At 42.0% G+C, this 17,168-nt stretch overlaps 1 protein-coding gene across 2 annotated transcripts; it reads left to right on the forward strand.

Annotated features, from left to right (window-relative positions):
- Positions 1-862: 862 nt before the first annotated feature.
- On the forward strand, positions 863-17,121 carry FLVCR1 (FLVCR choline and heme transporter 1). Of its 2 annotated transcripts, XR_012632918.1 has the most exons (11): positions 863-1,629; positions 4,906-5,050; positions 5,546-5,686; positions 5,999-6,066; positions 6,311-6,414; positions 7,561-7,671; positions 8,637-8,742; positions 8,963-9,074; positions 9,759-9,826; positions 11,230-12,893; positions 14,080-17,121. XR_012632918.1 is itself a non-coding variant. In XM_074897187.1 (10 exons), the coding sequence occupies exons 1-10, from the start codon at positions 979-981 to the stop codon at positions 11,290-11,292; spliced, it is 1,569 nt and encodes a 522-aa protein (XP_074753288.1). In that variant the 5' UTR covers positions 863-978; the 3' UTR covers positions 11,293-17,121. The 2 variants fall into 2 exon arrangements, 1 of the variants encoding a protein (XP_074753288.1); XM_074897187.1 differs by having other exon boundaries at positions 11,230-17,121.
- Positions 17,122-17,168: the final 47 nt, after the last annotated feature.

Here is a 17,168-nt window from a genome sequence, read left to right on the forward strand (position 1 = left end):
TGATATCTACCCGCTTCCACCCGTGAGGCAGATGGCCAGTTTTCTGGGGTAAGTGTCAAATCAGATTTCAGAGGCCGAGTGGAAACAAGGAATGTTTTGCCTGCGGCTCTGGAGGCAACGAAGGGCTGGGGAGGATGCACAGGCCCTCGTGATTCACCCGTCCTGGCCACCCTCCGCTGCAATTCGGGCCTCTGTCTCTGCCCATCTGCCACTTATCACTTCAGTACATTTCTCGGCACCACCACTGCAAAGAGACAAATCTTTTTATCGCAGGGGAAGGCTGGTGATTGTCCCTGAACGCGCTGGGAGTGGTGCGGCCTGTGCAGCAGCCGACGCAGCCTGCGCTGTGCCCAAGGGAGGCAGGTGAGGGGTGAGCCACCGGGCGCAGGCCTGTGACCGACCGCTCAGCCTTGCCTGCGTAGGACACACCGGCCAAGAAAGCGGTTACGGAATGAGATTATGCTGCTTCAGCCTCGGGGGTGATGCGGAGATTATTGACATCCTTCCCGTCTCCGTATGGCTGACAGTCACTCATGGAGAGCCTTTATGGGCTCAGTTTAAAAGACTGTGTGTGCATGTATATACACACTGTATATAGACACACGCTTCTTACAGTGTGTGTATATAGATACACGTACATCTAGAGATACATACATACATATGTATACGCATCACACACACACTACATGCATGCATACATACACACTCCCAGAGGCTTCCCAGCCTTGCTGCAGCACAACACCCTTTGAAAACCGCCCTCGGCCACCCCAGTGCCGCCCCTCCCGGAGAGGACCGCACCACCTCCCGGGCCCGCCTCCCGCTCCGCCCCGCCGAGGCCCTCCCCCGGGGGTGGGCGGCCGGCGGCGGCGTGGAGCTCGGCGGCGAAGCCGGGGGAGCCGGAGCCGGGCGACCTTGCGAGACCGATCCGGGCTGCGCCCGCCGCCGCCAGCGGGAAAGCTGGGCGGAGAGACGGCCGAGATGGTGGAGGACGGCGGCGAGGAGGAGGCGGAGGGGGAGAGCGGGGAGATGCCGGCGGCCGCCGCCGCGCCCCCCCCGCAGCGCTGCAACGGCTTCCTCCCCGGCAAGGAGGCCGAGGACGGCGGGCAGGCGGCCCCGGCGGGCGGCGGAGGGCGGGCGGCCCCGGCGGCGGAGGCCGAGGCCATGCTGGCGGCGGGCGGCGGGCGGGTGGAGACGCGCCTGTCGCGGCGGCGGCTGGCGGTGCTGACCGTCTTCAGCTGCTACTCTCTGGTGAACGCCTTCCAGTGGATCCAGTACAGCATCCTCAGCAACGTCTTCGCCGGCTTCTACGGCGTCTCCTTCACGGAGATCGACTGGCTCTCCATGGTCTACATGGTGGCCTACGTGCCGCTGATCCTGCCGGCCACCTGGCTGCTGGACACCCGCGGCCTGCGCCTCACCGCCCTGCTGGGCGCCGGCCTCAACGGCCTGGGGGCCTGGCTGAAGTGCGCCAGCCTGGCCCCCAGCCGGTACCCCCTCACCCTGGCCGCCCAGGCCGTCTGCGCCGTCGCCCAGGTCTTCATCCTGGGGCTGCCCTCACGCATCGCCTCCGTCTGGTTCGGCCCCACCGAGGTCTCCACCGCCTGCGCCGTGGCCGTGCTGGGCAACCAGGTAGGGGCGGAGCGCGGCTGGGGAGGCTTTGCAGGAGGGGGCATTGCTGTCAGAATAAGTCGTTTCGGTGGGAAGAAGCGTTCTCCAAGAAGTGGTTACGCGGCGGCATCGGAGAGGGGAAGAGTGATGGAGCAAGCGCGGAAGGTGATGTTACGTCCACCCTCGGCGGCCAGTCGTGCGTTGCAGGACCCTGGCCGTGGGGCAGCGTGTAGCAGCACACGCGCTTCTGTCAGCTGCCCGGAGTACATCAGTCAAGACCCTTTTCAGAAGTCATCCTGTTCCGCTTTCTCTTCCTCTGGCGTTCGGCATCTTATCTCTTGGTGTTTAGCATCGTTCGCCTGACTGAATCCACCCCCAGCTGGAGGGGGGTGAAATACGTGAACTTTCACAGAGTCTCCCATGCCAGAGTAATACTAGTTCTTTCTTTTTGAAGTGTGGCCTTGAAGCACTAAGTGCCAATAATCAATGCCCTGGTGACCCATGAAGTTTTCTATAATGCTGTGATAGTTCGCGTCACTGTGGGGAGCTGAGAACTGAGTCACCGATCTCCTCAAGCTCCCTGGTCCTGGCCAGTTTCAGGGAGCTGGAACAGACGTATCTAAAAGCATGGGTGAAGATATGTTGGTGATGGTTTTTTTCTTCCCATAACCTCATTCTTGTCCACTGCCAATGTCCCTGCTTTTTTGTGGAATCTTTTGTTAAGATTCTAATCAACATCACTGGCACAGGTTGAGGTTGTAGGTACAGTTCAATTAAGGTGACGGTGGATTTGTTTTTCCTCATGTGAGTCATAATGATTTTATGTTTGTGCACTTTGGATTATTACAGCAGTAATAAGTGTTACCTATTTACAATTAAGGTTGCTCCTTAGCTCATACCTGGCTGTTTACAGGCTTCCCAGTGCTTTTCGAGAACATTTTTTTTTGCATTGAAGTCTTCCTGTGGATGAGTCAGCTGTCCCTTTTGGACTGAAGATTCTGGGGGTTGCTGGTTGGTTGTTTTAGCAGTTAAGCAATAATTTTGCATCTGCATCCCAGAATCAGGTTAAATGTTTCTTTGGCAGCTAAATTTCCACTCTTCTTGACATGCACCAGTCCTCCCAGTAGCGAGGAATTACTGGGGTTTCAGTTCTATAATACAGTGCCAAGGATTCAGCTCGGATGTGAAAGTGATGCTTTGCTCGGATGCTGAGATGTGGGGGTTGAAGGGGTGGGGACAGGAGCAGGAGTGCAGGGATTGTGCAGATAGGAACCGTGAGGAAGATGGACAAGGGAAACAGCAGCAGAGATGCGAACACAATAAACCTTAGTTATTTCTGGAGTGTATTCCTCTTCAGAAGCTAGGACTGATCTTAGTCTGCTGCCGTGTTTGATGGTCCTCTGCCAGGGAAACACCTGTGAAGTGCACTGACAAAGTGTGTTTCGTTTCCCTCTGGCAGTCCCGCGCAAAGGGTAACAGCTTACTCTGCAGCTGTGCCGTACCCTGCTAGCTGAGCTGTGTGCTGCCTAGGGCTTAAGGTTCCAGTCCTGCTTGTGACCCATGAAGACTAATATTGCTGTCAAACAATAGAATTTCCCTGTTCTCAGTTTTTGCTTTCTTAAAAAAATCTCCTCAAAAGTTAAGATTGAAAGAGTAGTGGAATGACAATTTAGGCCCTTGGAAATTAGAAGCAATGCCTGTACATGCCGATGCAGTTCACTTCTGCATATTTGTTATGATACAGTCTCGCTGTACTTGTTTAACTGGACGAGGTGAACTGTGTAACAGAATTGGGTTGTGATAACCGAGCTGTTGGTCATCCAGTTTCTTCTCAGGTGCTTTGTGTAACTTCAGAGCTACAGCAAACAGGGCTGGGACCACAATGAGGGGAGGGCAGAGTAATTGTCAAAAATCAGATCGCACCCATTATTTCTTGAAATGCTGATCATTTTCAGTTGTAACACAAATCACTGGAAATGCAGTGATGTACCTGGCAAGGGTTGATGGGAGTGCCAGATTTCCACCACAAGTATTTAGCATCTTAAACTGGACGCACCAGATTCATTGGAACTCTCAGTCCTTCTGACCGTAACTTCTCTAGATGTAAAAGGTGAAAAACAGTATCACTTGGCTTTCTTGGAATATTGTGGGTGCTGTGTTGGCTTACATTGGGGGAGGAAAAAACATACCTGAAGAAAAAAAGTGATTGTGTACTCCGTTCATGTTTGTAGAGTTCATATACTGAACGGTGAGGATAAAAAGAGGCAAAATTCTTCATTTGAGTACTGGATACTGCGTAAATCTGATGGTCTGTAGGGGGAAAAAAAGCAGCAAAGCCCTCGTTGGGAATATGCACAAAGGGCGCTTTGTCAGTGCTTTGGCACACCTTTAATTTGAGTACTTTCTGAGTGTTGGACTTGCTACTCTAACAGTCTTTGGTTCTTTTTTTAATTTTTAAAAATTTTGAACCTGAAATAGATGCAGGCTGGTTTTAGTTAAAGTGTTAGAACAGTTTATTGTTTTTAAAATGCAATTTAGTTTTGGAGGAGCAGCAGAAATAAATTGGAGAGTAGTCCAAGACTGTTGTTCCTTCATGATTTAAAATGCTTTATATATACCCAAAATTTCAGTCTCTTTTTAATACTAAATGAGTTGCTACATTGGAATTGACTCCAGATACAAACCCACTACTACTTTATTTTGTGATTTTTCTATATTTCCTTAGCAATAATTGCACATGTAGGTTTTAGGTTTGTGTTTCTTAAGAAGGACACCCCTTTTTTTCTTGTTCTTTTCTGCTCTATCAGTTCTGCAGTAAACCTTACATGTCAGCATGGTAGTGGCAGGATCATGACATCAAGTGGAGTGTTTTGATCGAGAAAAGAGAGAAGAACGTTTCTACAAGAGTAGCTGCAGTCTTCTGTCATCTCTAGGCCTTCAGTTGCAGGACAACTGATTCAAATTTACGTGCATGCACAGTATTTTCCTGTGAAAGATTCTTCTGAAAGAAACCTTCCTTAATGTTTAATTGTTAAATGTGGTATATGCTAGATGTAGTATTGTAGTTTAATTGAGAAATGAAAAGGTTAAAATGTGAGTTATGGAAGACCTGATTGTGAAATGTCATTGAGAGCAAGTGGCTCAAAAGTATGATACTAAGGGAAAACCTTTCCTTCGTAGTTTTATTAATACTTACTATGGTATAAATTCTGAATTCTGCCTGGTAAGGCTTTTCACTTCTGTTAATTTTTATGTTCACAGGGAAATGATTTTTGGTTTTCTTTTCTTGCCTGACAGCTTGGGACTGCAATTGGCTTTTTGTTGCCACCTGTTCTGGTTCCAAATACACCTAACGATATCAATCTAATGGCACATAACATCAGCATCATGTTCTATGGAACAGCAATAGTGTCCACACTTTTGTTCTTCTTAACAGGAGTTGGTAAGTGTTCCATTCTTGTGATTTAAATGGTCACCTTAGGGGGTGTTTAAAAGATCTCACTTAAAGCATCTGACTTTGCGCAAAGTAGTTGAGGTTATATTTTGTCCAGTTTATTTGTGTTCACTTACCTGTTGTGCCAGGGTTATGCGACAACCAGTTTACTGTATGTCGTGCTTCCTATCGGGTGACCCCTCCCAGAATATTTTGTTCACTTAGGCTTTTTGCTACAATGACATTATGCTATAAGGCAAATTCTCTCTGTTAATCTTACAATTCAGATACAAAGGTCTAGTCACGTTGCAGATTTTGACTGTGTGCTGTGACCATAGTAATCAGATGTGACTTGATTTTTCCATGAGAAAATCCAGATTTTTTTTATCATGGAAGTGTTAAAATCCACAAGTTAATCTGCAATGCATCAAACTGAAACAGTTAAAAAAGAAAAAGCATTAGTCTGGTAAAGACAAATCAAAACTGTTCCTTCTTTTTCCTCAGTGTTTGAAGAGAAGCCCAAATACCCTCCTAGTCACTCTCAAGCAGTCCTGCAAACTATGCCTCCTGAGGATTACTCCTACAAGCAGTCGATTATCAACTTGTTCAAAAATATTCCATTTGTACTTTTGCTGATCAGTTACGGTAAGTGGTGCTGTCTGGCTGTAGTCTGGAAGAACAGTTCAAATGTGTGCCAAAAGCACATGGAGTTTTAGTTGTGGTGGTGATTTTTATGGGGGAGGGAGTGTCAATCTTTTACTTATTCAGCAGCCAGTGCTGGAAAATCTGGCAGGATTCAAAATAACCATTTGTAGGTCTGGTGAAGAGATTTCACCAGGCAGATAAAAGGGTTTTGCCTCTGATGTGAGTCTTAGATATCAGAAGATTAACTCTTTAGGGTATCAGGTCTGTGTGGCTACATCTGGAATCACTGAAGCTTTTCTTTTGGTACTGCAGGTATTATGACTGGGGCATTTTATTCTGTCTCTACCTTATTAAACCAGATGATAGTAACTCATTATAAGGTAAGTTTCTTGGATCTTTGGAGATTTTTAACTGTATGTTTGCAGAGGTGATGTTTTATTATGTAGGTGCTATGTGTGCTCAGACGTTTGGTTTCCTTTATTATACCCCTATATAGTTTCTTGCACCATACAGTTGTGGGAGTCATAGGCATGCTTGTTTGCACTTATGACTGCCGAGAGGTCTGAACTTGACTCTGAGTGGAAGCAAGTTATTAATGAGCACCATATAAATATTTGTTGAAAGGGAGAAGAAGTGAACGCTGGGAGAATTGGCTTGACACTGGTGGTGGCAGGAATGGTGGGTTCGATTATTTGTGGTTTGTGGCTGGATTACACTAAAACATACAAGTAAGTGTGGGTAGGCATGTATGGGGTTAGGGGTAGGAGAGCGGTGCAGTTGCATTGGAAAAATACTGCAATGGAAGGGCTGAAGCGGACTGGTGATGAAATGCGGTTCATCCCTGATTTTTTAGTGGCCTTGATGGAGTCTAGTTTCTGAGGCTACAGCAAAAGCTTGAGACTCTTACTGGTTCTTGGCCAAAAGAAATGAGGGAGGAGAACGCAAACATGTGAAGGGGTTTTCCATCTACTCCTGTCTCTTCAGGAGTGTAAGGCTAACAAGGAAAGCACTGTATGTCCTGCATACAGTGGCCAGGTGACCAAGTGGGCTGCTTTTCCTCGGAAAGCATGAAGGCTCAAAAACTGCTCTGCATTGTTTTGTAAAATGGACAGTTGATGGATTATCTTTTTTTAAAATCCTACTCCTGGTCCTATAAGTAAGCGTAACATTTGCTTTAATTCAGGGGATGACCATGGAGTGGAACTCTGTTCTGGATTAGGAGCTCCCGGGTCCATGACCCATGGTGTAGTGCCCCCCAGGAGTGAGCAGTGCCCTGGAGCGCTGCTTGTGGTGGAGTAGTTCTCCCCTCTGACTCTTAGTACATTATGTGCAAGGGCTCGAGAAACCTAATGGATGTTAATGCTGTAGATCAGCTTTGTTTCTGCATGTGTTTTGGCTTATAAGTGATATGTGCTTTAATATTTTGGATGATATCTCTTTTTCCAGATTAAAAATAAAGATTTGTTTGACTTGCCTCTTAGGCTGACTTTTATTGATAGTAGTGTTTGATTTGGCTGCTCATGTATTGATGTATTTTATAATGGGCAGTGCTGCAGAATGGCCAAGAGGTACAACATAGCAGAGAACTAAAATAGTCTTAAGGTGATAGTATCTGCTGTGGTTGTCCATTCTTTGAGAGTCTGAGTAAGTCTTTTTAGCCTTGAGTGAAGCAGCCATTTAACCAAGGCAATAAAGGGTTCAGGAAGGGATACATTTTCACTGCATGATATGTTTGAGGCAGAATGATATGAAGCTGTAAAATGTCAGTTATTAGAGAGTAAGTAACGTTTATGTTAGTTTTTCATGCTCCAGCAATGTGCTATGACCTTATGTTAACAATGTTAATTTTTTTTTTTTCTCTGGTTGGGTTGCAGGCAAACTACTTTGATTGTTTACATTCTCTCTTTCATTGGGTTGCTGGTATTTACTTTCACCCTGGACCTCGGATACCTTATAGTAGTGTTCGTGACTGGAGGAGTACTTGGGTGAGCAATTAAAGAAGACTAGAAGACTTACTGCAGTTGTGTTCAGAAACAATATTTAACTGTTTTAACTAAATAATTCTACTGTATATTCTGTCGCCATGCTCTCAACCTATACCTATAGCTCATAAGTACAGATAGGGTTTACTAGGGTTTCACCTTCTGTTACATCAGAGTAAATATAAAGTAACTCACTTTTCAGTGAATTTAGTTTAACTTTTTTGTGGACCTAACAGAAGTCTGTATGTGGTCCATTTGTTTGATTCCAAGTTTTTTGATTCTTCTGTGCATTTTGATTGATCTATATTTTGATAGCCCAAGCAACGTGCTGGGTGCTTTGTTCGCTTAGAAGAGCATGAGCGCTTCCCACAGATACGTAATCTAAAAGCCCAGAAAGGTGCTGAGAGAATAGTGCTGTATCTAGACACAGGAGTCAAGGTAGAGCCAGAGTTTCAGTTTAAAATCGAATCAACCAACCTCAACTGCATTAAGTTCCTGTTCTACCTGTCACCCGTTTGTCCCCTCAGCTTCTTCCATGGCAGCTTCTAGCAGACATTCCAGTGTCTAGCCTTCCTCCTCACTGATTGTCTCTCTTTATCCTCCAGCATGGATGTTTGAGCTGATCAAATGATGATGTTCAAGTATGTCTCTCATTTGAAAGTAATTGGCTTCAGTTATGGAGTGCTTTGTGGACTGCTCATAGAAGAATGTTTCATATGTATGGACTGGAGTGCAGGAGGTTATGGAAAACAGGACAAATATGTTAAAACATGTTTTTCCTAAAAAGAGAGATGTATGGATCAAACTGCTCTATGAAGTTGAGGGAATGAAGCAGGCAAAGCAAATACTGAATCGCTTTAGGTCTTGAAAACAGACAGTTCATAATACCGTGTGTGTGTTTGATTTTTCTTAGCTGTAGTAATAGGTGAAGGCCACACCTGTTATCCTCTTACTCTCATCTTCAACAGGTTCTTCATGACTGGCTATCTCCCACTTGGGTTTGAATTTGCTGTGGAAATTACATACCCAGAGTCTGAAGGCACTTCCTCAGGTCTCCTTAATGCATCAGCACAGGTTATATAATTTTATTTCTTCAAGTGAAGTAACATTCAGGAAGGCCACTCTGCTCAAATCTAAGAAAGCTTTCTTAGACTTGGCAGCTAAGTCTCTATTCTGTTGTTGTAGTCTTAATGTCTTAAATTTCCCTTCTATAAGATGTGAGCTGAAACTTTGCACAGTAAAATGATGACTCTTTTCTGTGTGATCCTGATGAAGCAAATTGTTTTTTTCATAGATATTTGGAATTGTCTTTACACTTGTTCAAGGCAAACTCACAACAGACTACAGTCCTCGTGCAGGCAACCTCTTTCTTTGTGCTTGGATTTTTGTGGGCATTATCTTAACAGGTAATTAATCAGAAATGTAAGTAATGATTTCTCTTTAATGTAAAAATGTGTAGGGTTTTTTAAGAAAGTGAATTTCTGTGTAGTTTTGAAATGTCTTGGACATCAAGAGTTTAGATATGTGACTTTCTGTCTGGGCTGACAGAAGTTACAAGTGCATGGTTTGATTTGGTTTTTTCTGCTTTGTTTATCACTTTAAATACTTGCTGTGTGCACACCCTTTGTGTTAAGGATAATGCTGTTAACATCTAGACAGCCATCTATCACCCGTTTCTTGAGTCATGTCTTGAATTTGAGGCAGATGTCTATCACCAGAGTAGGATAATAAATGTAAACAAATACATAAACGGAGACAGTTTGCAGTATTCCAAATGCAAGAAACTGCTGATGTGTTCCTGAACTGTACCAGTGACTTACACATACTGATACTTAAAAATGTGCTGAAAGTGCAAAACCCATCAAGCTATGCTTTAAGTACTTGTCGTTTAAAAGCTTTTATTGTTGCTTTATTTGTGTGCTTTGTGAGGGCCAAGTTCAAATTGTCAGTAAGTTCAAATCGCAAAAGAGTGAACACAGGTATTTTGAATATGTGCTGAAAGCAGCTTCCATTTGCTTGCACTATACAAGCATACTGCACCCCTTAAACATAAGTTGTGAACCAGCTTTCTCTTTATTTCTTTGTTTCAGCCTTAATAAAGTCAGATTTGCGAAGACACAATGTGAATTCAGGCATTATGAATTTGGATATTAAAGCTGTAAGTGGTGATTCTTTTACCATGATTGTATTACCATACTTGAATGCTTGGCTTCCATTGGCATAATAATATTAATAGCAAAAGAGTGATTGACAGAAACTTAATATGACTGTTTCCTCTGCCGTTTTGAACAGCAGAGCCACATGGGATGCTCCCCTCAGATATCTGTTTCTCCCCTTAAGTCCCATGAAGAAATCTAAAGGACTTCCTGCTCTCAGATTTTCCTGAATTTTAAGTGGCCTATATTAATCTCTGATTTTATTGCTTGAATCTTGCTTTTTCATATTTGCAGATAGCATCGTAAATTGTGAAGCATTTTTGTGTATTGCGTTAGGAGTCTGTGCTATAGACTACATATTTTAATTAAAATACCTGGAGTCCCTTTGAGTGAAGTCAGTGTCTGATGAACAAAAGCCATGCTGCAGCTTCTGTACTGTGCTGCATGAAGAGCCGAGTCTGTTCTGCTGAGTCCCCTCTCAGTTTAAATGAAGGGTGAGCACAGCACTTTCTGCTGTTCAGGAGGTCCCAAAACATGTTTCAGCAGCCTTTCCAAATTATCACAGTTCCTAGTAGAAATAAGGCTGGCACTGGAAACGTTTTTCAGTGCTGTGGGTTTTTTGATCATTCGGATCAAGGTAATGAGACAGCTTTTTGGAGTCAGATATTGCAAGATCCTCTGTCACACTTCTTTTTATGTGCATCTGTCTTGCATATATAGCAGCTTTTGATCATCTGCGATAAATGCACACTGTTAGTGTCTACATAAGGTTCAGAAACTTCCAAGCTGATGCTGTATGAGCTAACTTGAACCTGAAACCTGTGCAGCTGTGTGTGCACGGTATGGCATCCTGTGGGTTTACCAGCCTGGGCCAGGGCTGTCTTGGGGCTGTACATGCTGACTATAGGCAGTGGTCCATCACTTGTCTTTCTGTTGTCACCTTGTTCATTAACCTGGATTGTTGCACAAATTCATTTATATTAGCCAGGATATAACAAAAGCCTGGAGTCCTCACCCTGATATTACCATAAATAATTGAGGGCTGCCTGTGTTAATAAGGTACAATAGCACTTTGATACCAAGCCTTGATCATAAAGATTCTATCGTGTTTAAATGTAATGGAGAAAAGAACCTGAAAGTTAATCTCCACATGAAAAATAACTATATGAAGTAAATATATAATTTAGGGTTATAGTAAGAAAGTCAGTTCTGTGGTTTGGCTGTGGGGTTTTTTTCATTATAGACAAAACGGAAAATAGGGCTTTCTATAGATGCCTAATTTGGCTAATTAACTACATACACTGTTGGAGTGTAACCTAATAATTACACAAGAATACTGAAGTTGGGTACAGCTCCTGCTGAATAACAGCTTAATTCCTGCTTTTTTTTTTTTTCCCCTTGGCAGGTACCGGTCCACAGTCCTGTAGAACCTGAAAGTACTACCTTAAAAATTCAGTCAGCTTTATAAAGCTGGAAGAAGGTGACTTAGAAACGCACAAGTTTGGTTGGATACTGAACAATATTAATTAGTGTAATCATTGGATTTGTGTGTATGATTAGTAAAATGTGCTTGGTGATATTGGTGATAGTTGTGCGGTGGAAACTATGAAGATACTCAGCTAATTTTGCCCAAGATGCAAGCAGTTCACCTTTGTATGGAATATTTATTTTAACAGTTTTCAGGTTTTGCAGTTTCATTAGTAAAAAACTGTGTGAATATTCTTCATGCTAAGGAGACATGTACAGTCAGGATGCATACTTGAAGAAAACCTGGGATCCTGAAGTACAGTCATCATGATCAGCAGTACCTAATCTTCTATTCTTGTTCAGTCTTTGCTAGTGCATTTGAAAAGCCAGAGAGTAGGTAGACGTGCAGCTGGAGGATGTTCACAAGTTCCTTTTTTTTTAAAAAGCTATCTGTATTTTTAATATAAACCAACAGTTCCTTCTTGGAAACTGTCTATAGCACAATACTGAAAACAAGAGATGACTGCAAACGTGTGTGTTTCATACTGGTATCTGACATTTCTTTTGCCCTGAAACTTCGTGGTAGATATCAGAAGATAAGAGAAAACGCTGTCTTGTAGATTCATTGTAACATTTCTGGGGAGATGTAATGAGTTTCCCACTAGATAAACATTTCTTATTAAATACAGTAAAAAGGAAGAAAGGCCTTTGGTATCTCTTCTGTGAAATATTTGTAGGCAATGGAATGCTACCGCACAGGTTGCCTCCACAGAATATTTTGAACGCTTTCTCAGTTAGTGAGAGGAGTATGTGTTTACAAAGAGCTGGTGCCTTTACTTTGTAAAGAAGATCCTTGCCTCATCTTGAGCTGAGTCAGTGCTGCTGAAGAAATTCCATTTGGTGTGTTAAACCTCCTCTGAATATTTGTGGAGTATCAGAAAATGTGTTCTATCCTTTTTTTGCATTTATTTCTCTGCGTTATGAATTGTGTCATTTGCCTCATGTGAAATCTTTGTGCTTGTATAACTTAAATCATGTCTTTTGCAGTATGTTAAAAGCTGTAAGGATGACTGAAAGGAGAATAGTGGTGCTTCACTTTGAAATATTTGCTGTTTATATTGTGCATTTAAGAGGAGCCAACAGGTTCAGTACCATCAATGATGCTGTTTCTTTGAGTTCCGGGAGATGTAGTGCCATCCAGAAGGTGGAATCCTACTTGAAGTTTTCCACAGATTGTTACAGCTGGGTATGGGGAACTTTTTGACTCCAAGATCGTCTTTCAGTATGATAAGTATTGTTAAATGCTTTTCTTTTTTTGTTTCACTGTAGATTTGGAGAATCCTTTTATATAAAAAGGACTCTGTAAACTCGGCTTTCTAAACTTAGCCTCTGAACTTGATCTTAATTTAACATTCTGTGTGGTAAATGCCTCAGACACGGGAAGACTGAATAGCAGTATACATACTGGCATAAGCTAAGCATGCTTGGAAAACTTGCCTTTCCAAAAAGGGTCCATGTCTCTTTGCCAGGTCCAGTGCTAGAGAGAAAATGGGCACACCTTGCTGCTCCTGGAGAGGCGAGCTCTACGGGAAGAGTCCTCTGGTGAGGTAGCTGAATATAGGAAAAGTAACTCATAGATATTCAAATGGCAGGCGAGAGTATGGGAGTGGAAGTAGAGATGCTTTCATTGTGTCAGTTCTTTACATTTAATGACTTGCTGTGATGTAAGCCGCCCCATCAAGGGATGTACATGTTTTCAGCCTGAGTGAGCAAAGTGGAAGTTCCTTCCTTTTGATATCTATGGGTGGCTTTTCCCTTTGGAAAAATGGTAATAATACGTGCCAAAATGTATACATTCTTTGGCAAGATGCGGATTCAGTAAATATTTGTGTTCATGGCCTGTGGTTGCTTTGTACTTCTGCCATTGCAAAATCTTAATATGATATTTTTGCGGCCTTAGGGAAGTGTTTTCAGTCTCTGGCAGTATCAAGAATGCTTTCTGAGATGTCCAGTACACACTGTTCAAATTTAAAGATTAAGCCTTTCTTTTTCTTTCTTAAAATTTATTTTTTAACTCCTTTTTTCACTACTAGTTTCCAGTTTCTTTAGTTACCTTCAGCTGATTACCAAAAAAATATTCTAGGTCTTCTGGCTCCTTGTGCTTTTTTATCTTCTGCCAAATTACTTCTGAAAAGATCCAAACAAGAGTTTGGCATGCTGGAAATCCTGCTGGGTCCCTGAAAAGAAAATATTCCTAATAATAAAGGCTTAATTACATCCTGGACTTAATATCCCCCTCAGAAGGGGGCTTGAAAGTTGGAAACCTGTGAGCTATTTCCAGGCAATGGTATTTAAATAAAAGGCTCAGTAGCAAAATAAAGAGCAAACAAAGAACAAACCACTATTTTATACATTAATCTTCTCTTAGCCTGAGATGCTGGCTCAGCCCTCCAGTAAGAATAGAGGTGGGGGGTAAAAATCGTAACTGCTTAGAGGCAGTCGTTTAATGAGTGGAATTATATCTCAACTATGGGAGGATTGAGTGGGAAACCAAGTGAGGAGAAGCATCCCAATCCATGCATCAGCTTTTGCTTTTCAATATGTTTTTCTTTTGAGTGCTTCAAGAGAACTCTAGAGGATGCAAGAGAACTCATGTAATAGTGAGCATAAGCAAGGGGGCTGACCCCAAGTTCCCAGGGGCCCACCAAGATGTATAATTTCTAACTTTTGGCTACAAAATTCAGAGATTAGCCTTTAAAATAACTCTATCTTTCTTTGTTTCTTCCAGACCTTATTAAGCTTTTGCTAACTTCGGTGGGAGAGACACAGAGAACATTGACCCACTTTTATTTAGGATTCCTAACATGGCCTTAAAACCCTTGTTTCTTTTGGCTGGGTGTGAAAATATCAGACCTGTAAGGCATAGACTGAAATTGCTGAAATCAGGAGCTTTCTTTTTCAGTTTGGCAGATAAGTCCTTCAGAGCATTTATTTTGTAGATGAGTGCTTGTCTTTAATAAAATCTTTCTGTTGGTGAATGCTCATGTTTTATGAGGAAGAGGGAACAAGGGAAGAAGTGGGAAGACTACATATGAATCATTTCAGGTTAATAGGGTTTTCCTGACTTCATCCTCTTGGTCATCTCTTTTGTACAAGACAGTCTGTCGTTTCAGAGACAATCACTGGAGTGTGTAATTAGAGCTGCCCGCCCATGTTGCCTAATGAAGAAATGCTTTTTAAGAAATCTTTGGACTATCTTGTGCATCTACAACCAAGTGAAATTGGGTTATGCTGTAAGCATTTATTGCTTTAATTTTCCATTCTGTGAACTCATGAGTTTTCCTGTGTGAATGGGAATGTGTGACCTTTTTGGTTTCTGTCTTTCAATATGTATATGTACCACCTTCTTAAGTGTGAAAGATTACTAACGATTGATAGACCACAAGGTAATTTATTTTATTGCATGTGATTTCCCCCTCCCCCATTCCCTCTGAAGTCTGTGAAGAGGGAGAAGTGACGTTAATGCATGAACTAGAATAAATTAAGCAAAAAACATTCCTAAGAGAAATTTATTTCCATGTAAGACCCATGTTACTTACAAAGATAGCAAAGATTTTTGCTGTAATATTTTTGTTTTGTTAGTGTCCCATTCTTTGTTTCAAGAGAAAATTAAAAATTCCTTATGAATATTCTCTGATTGTAATATTGTACGTATGTGTATATGTGGGTGGCATCATTCCTTTATTACTAATAAAATGTATAACATATAATTTAACTGGTTCCATGATTACCAGTTTTGACAACTACCGATACAGCTCATGATCTAAAAATGATTTATTTTTTTTCTTAGAAGCTGCCATTTAATGTAGGAAAATTTTATAAGTGAGTGATATACTGTGTCATTAATAAACATGCATGCACACATATATGGGGAGCACACATATACAGGGTATATAAATGTATTCTACACAAGCGTACTGGCTTACAGAGAAATTTTCTCAGGGCATGGAATTAAAGCATTAGCATCAGTAGTTGAGTTGCACTGCCCTATCATAGTGATTTCTCCTCCTTTGCTTTGGAGAAGGTCTATGAGGAAAAGAAAGTGCAGTTAACACCTAAAGCAGAACAATCCAAAGTCATGTCCTTAACGTAGTGCAAATATTACTTTATTAAAACACCCAGCTGTAGAGAGATTATCTGGGGAGAGAGGGTAGAGTAACTTCTTAGAGAGGATATGCAGAGACATTACATTCATTTAAGGCCCAACTTTTGTTTGTAAAACCAGAGTTGTCTCAGTGGGAGCACAGTAGGACCCTTGTGAACATTCTGCAAGGGTTCTGTAACTTACCTTCAGGTATTCAGTGTTGATCCCCAGCACGTTAGCTGTGAGCCAGGTAAGTTTGAAGAATATGCTTCAAAAGAATTAGAGTCACTAAGAAGTTTTGGGGTTTTTTTTATCTCCCTTCTCCACAAAACTGGGCTTCCCTCTGAGCTATTTTTGTAGAAGAGATTCTTCACAAGAGGCTGCAGGTGCTGCAGAGCACAGGAAACACAAGCCTTTTGTTGTAAAACAGTGCTAGCACCCAGTTCAGCATTGGGATGAATCTTTGGATAGGCTCTTCATTTTACAGCCAGGGCTGAAGGGTCATAACGAAGGGTCATAATGAAGGGTCCTCTTAACACTATTTCTGTAAAAGCTGCAGGCTATATCCCCTGTTTAGCATTGCAATTTAAACATTCCTACAGCTGGAAAGTAACAATCACAGCAAATCATTATTGCCTTAAAGTTCATTTTTTGGCAGACATGTTCTTTCTTGAAAGAAAACACCTGAAACCTCATCGGGTAAGTGGGAGATGTGAAGTGGTCCTGACTATGATTAGTTAAAGCCATTTTAAAAGGAAAATCTGGTTTGGAGGAGTTTGGCTTTTTGTGGGTTTGTTTTGTTTGTTTGTTTCTATAGTTCAGACAGGCCCTGTTACCCAAAGGTAACAAGTGCTACCCCTTCCAGAAAGTGATATGTTTTGTGCATGGCTAGAATATGCATGTGCGTAACAGTCCAGCTGCTTGCTAGGCTGAAAAAGTTTCTTAGAAGCCTGCTGGATTTCCTTCTGGCTGTACTTCACAGTGAGCTAACCTTATCTGACCGTGTTCTAAATAAATATTTATATCTTCAGTTAAACAACAGCTTTCAGGAGACAAAACAATATCCTGAACTTTGTAGAAACGACTTCAGCAGGTATGTTGCAGTAAAAAAAAAAAAAAAAAAAAAAAAGTAAGTACTGGCAGTGGTTAGGCATAATTACTGATTTGCAAGGCTGACTAATGCTTAATATCAGGTGTGGTCAAAATTCAGCCTCTAGGATGCTGATTTCCAGTCTTTTCTCAATAAACCGTTTCTGCCTGTAACAATGCTTAGGCTGTTAAAAAAAGTTGTACATAATAACTAAGGGGTGTTTGTCAGAATTGTGGCCTTGCTTTACAAGTTCTAGAAACAGAGCCAAGAACCTACAAAAGCTATAAACCCCATCCAGATGGAAAACATGAAAGCAATTATTTTTAAAAAAATTCTGGTTAAAGATGCCTCATGTGAATCCAGAAGGGCTGTCACTGTGGCCACAGGTCAGAGTTCATCAGGTCTGTAGAAGAGACAGTGAATGTGCATCCTAGCAAGCTGAATTTGGAAAATTGGAAGGTGTAATTAGAAGCTGCCTTTTTCTGTGACTTTGGGTTTTGAGATCTGTTTTATCACTCTAATAGTAATTTCTTACTGTTTTGACTCTCTTCATATTTTATCTGTACTTTTGTGTGCATCCTGAAAATAAATCTTGTAAAAGCCATGTGAAAAAGAGTCTCAGATGAGAGTCAGTTGTGTAAAA

The sequence above is a fragment of the Athene noctua genome, chromosome 1, assembly GCF_965140245.1.
Source record: "Athene noctua chromosome 1, bAthNoc1.hap1.1, whole genome shotgun sequence".
Lineage (NCBI taxonomy): Eukaryota > Metazoa > Chordata > Aves > Strigiformes > Strigidae > Athene > Athene noctua.

Coding starts and splice junctions, on each gene's coding strand:
- FLVCR1 (XM_074897187.1), top strand. CDS start 979: ATGGTGGAGGACGGCGGCGAGGAGGAGGCGGAGGGGGAGAGCGGGGAG. Junction 5,687..5,998: donor ACTTTTGCTGATCAGTTACG/GTAAGTGGTGCT, acceptor TTGGTACTGCAG/GTATTATGACTGGGGCATTT. Junction 6,415..7,560: donor GATTACACTAAAACATACAA/GTAAGTGTGGGT, acceptor GTTGGGTTGCAG/GCAAACTACTTTGATTGTTT.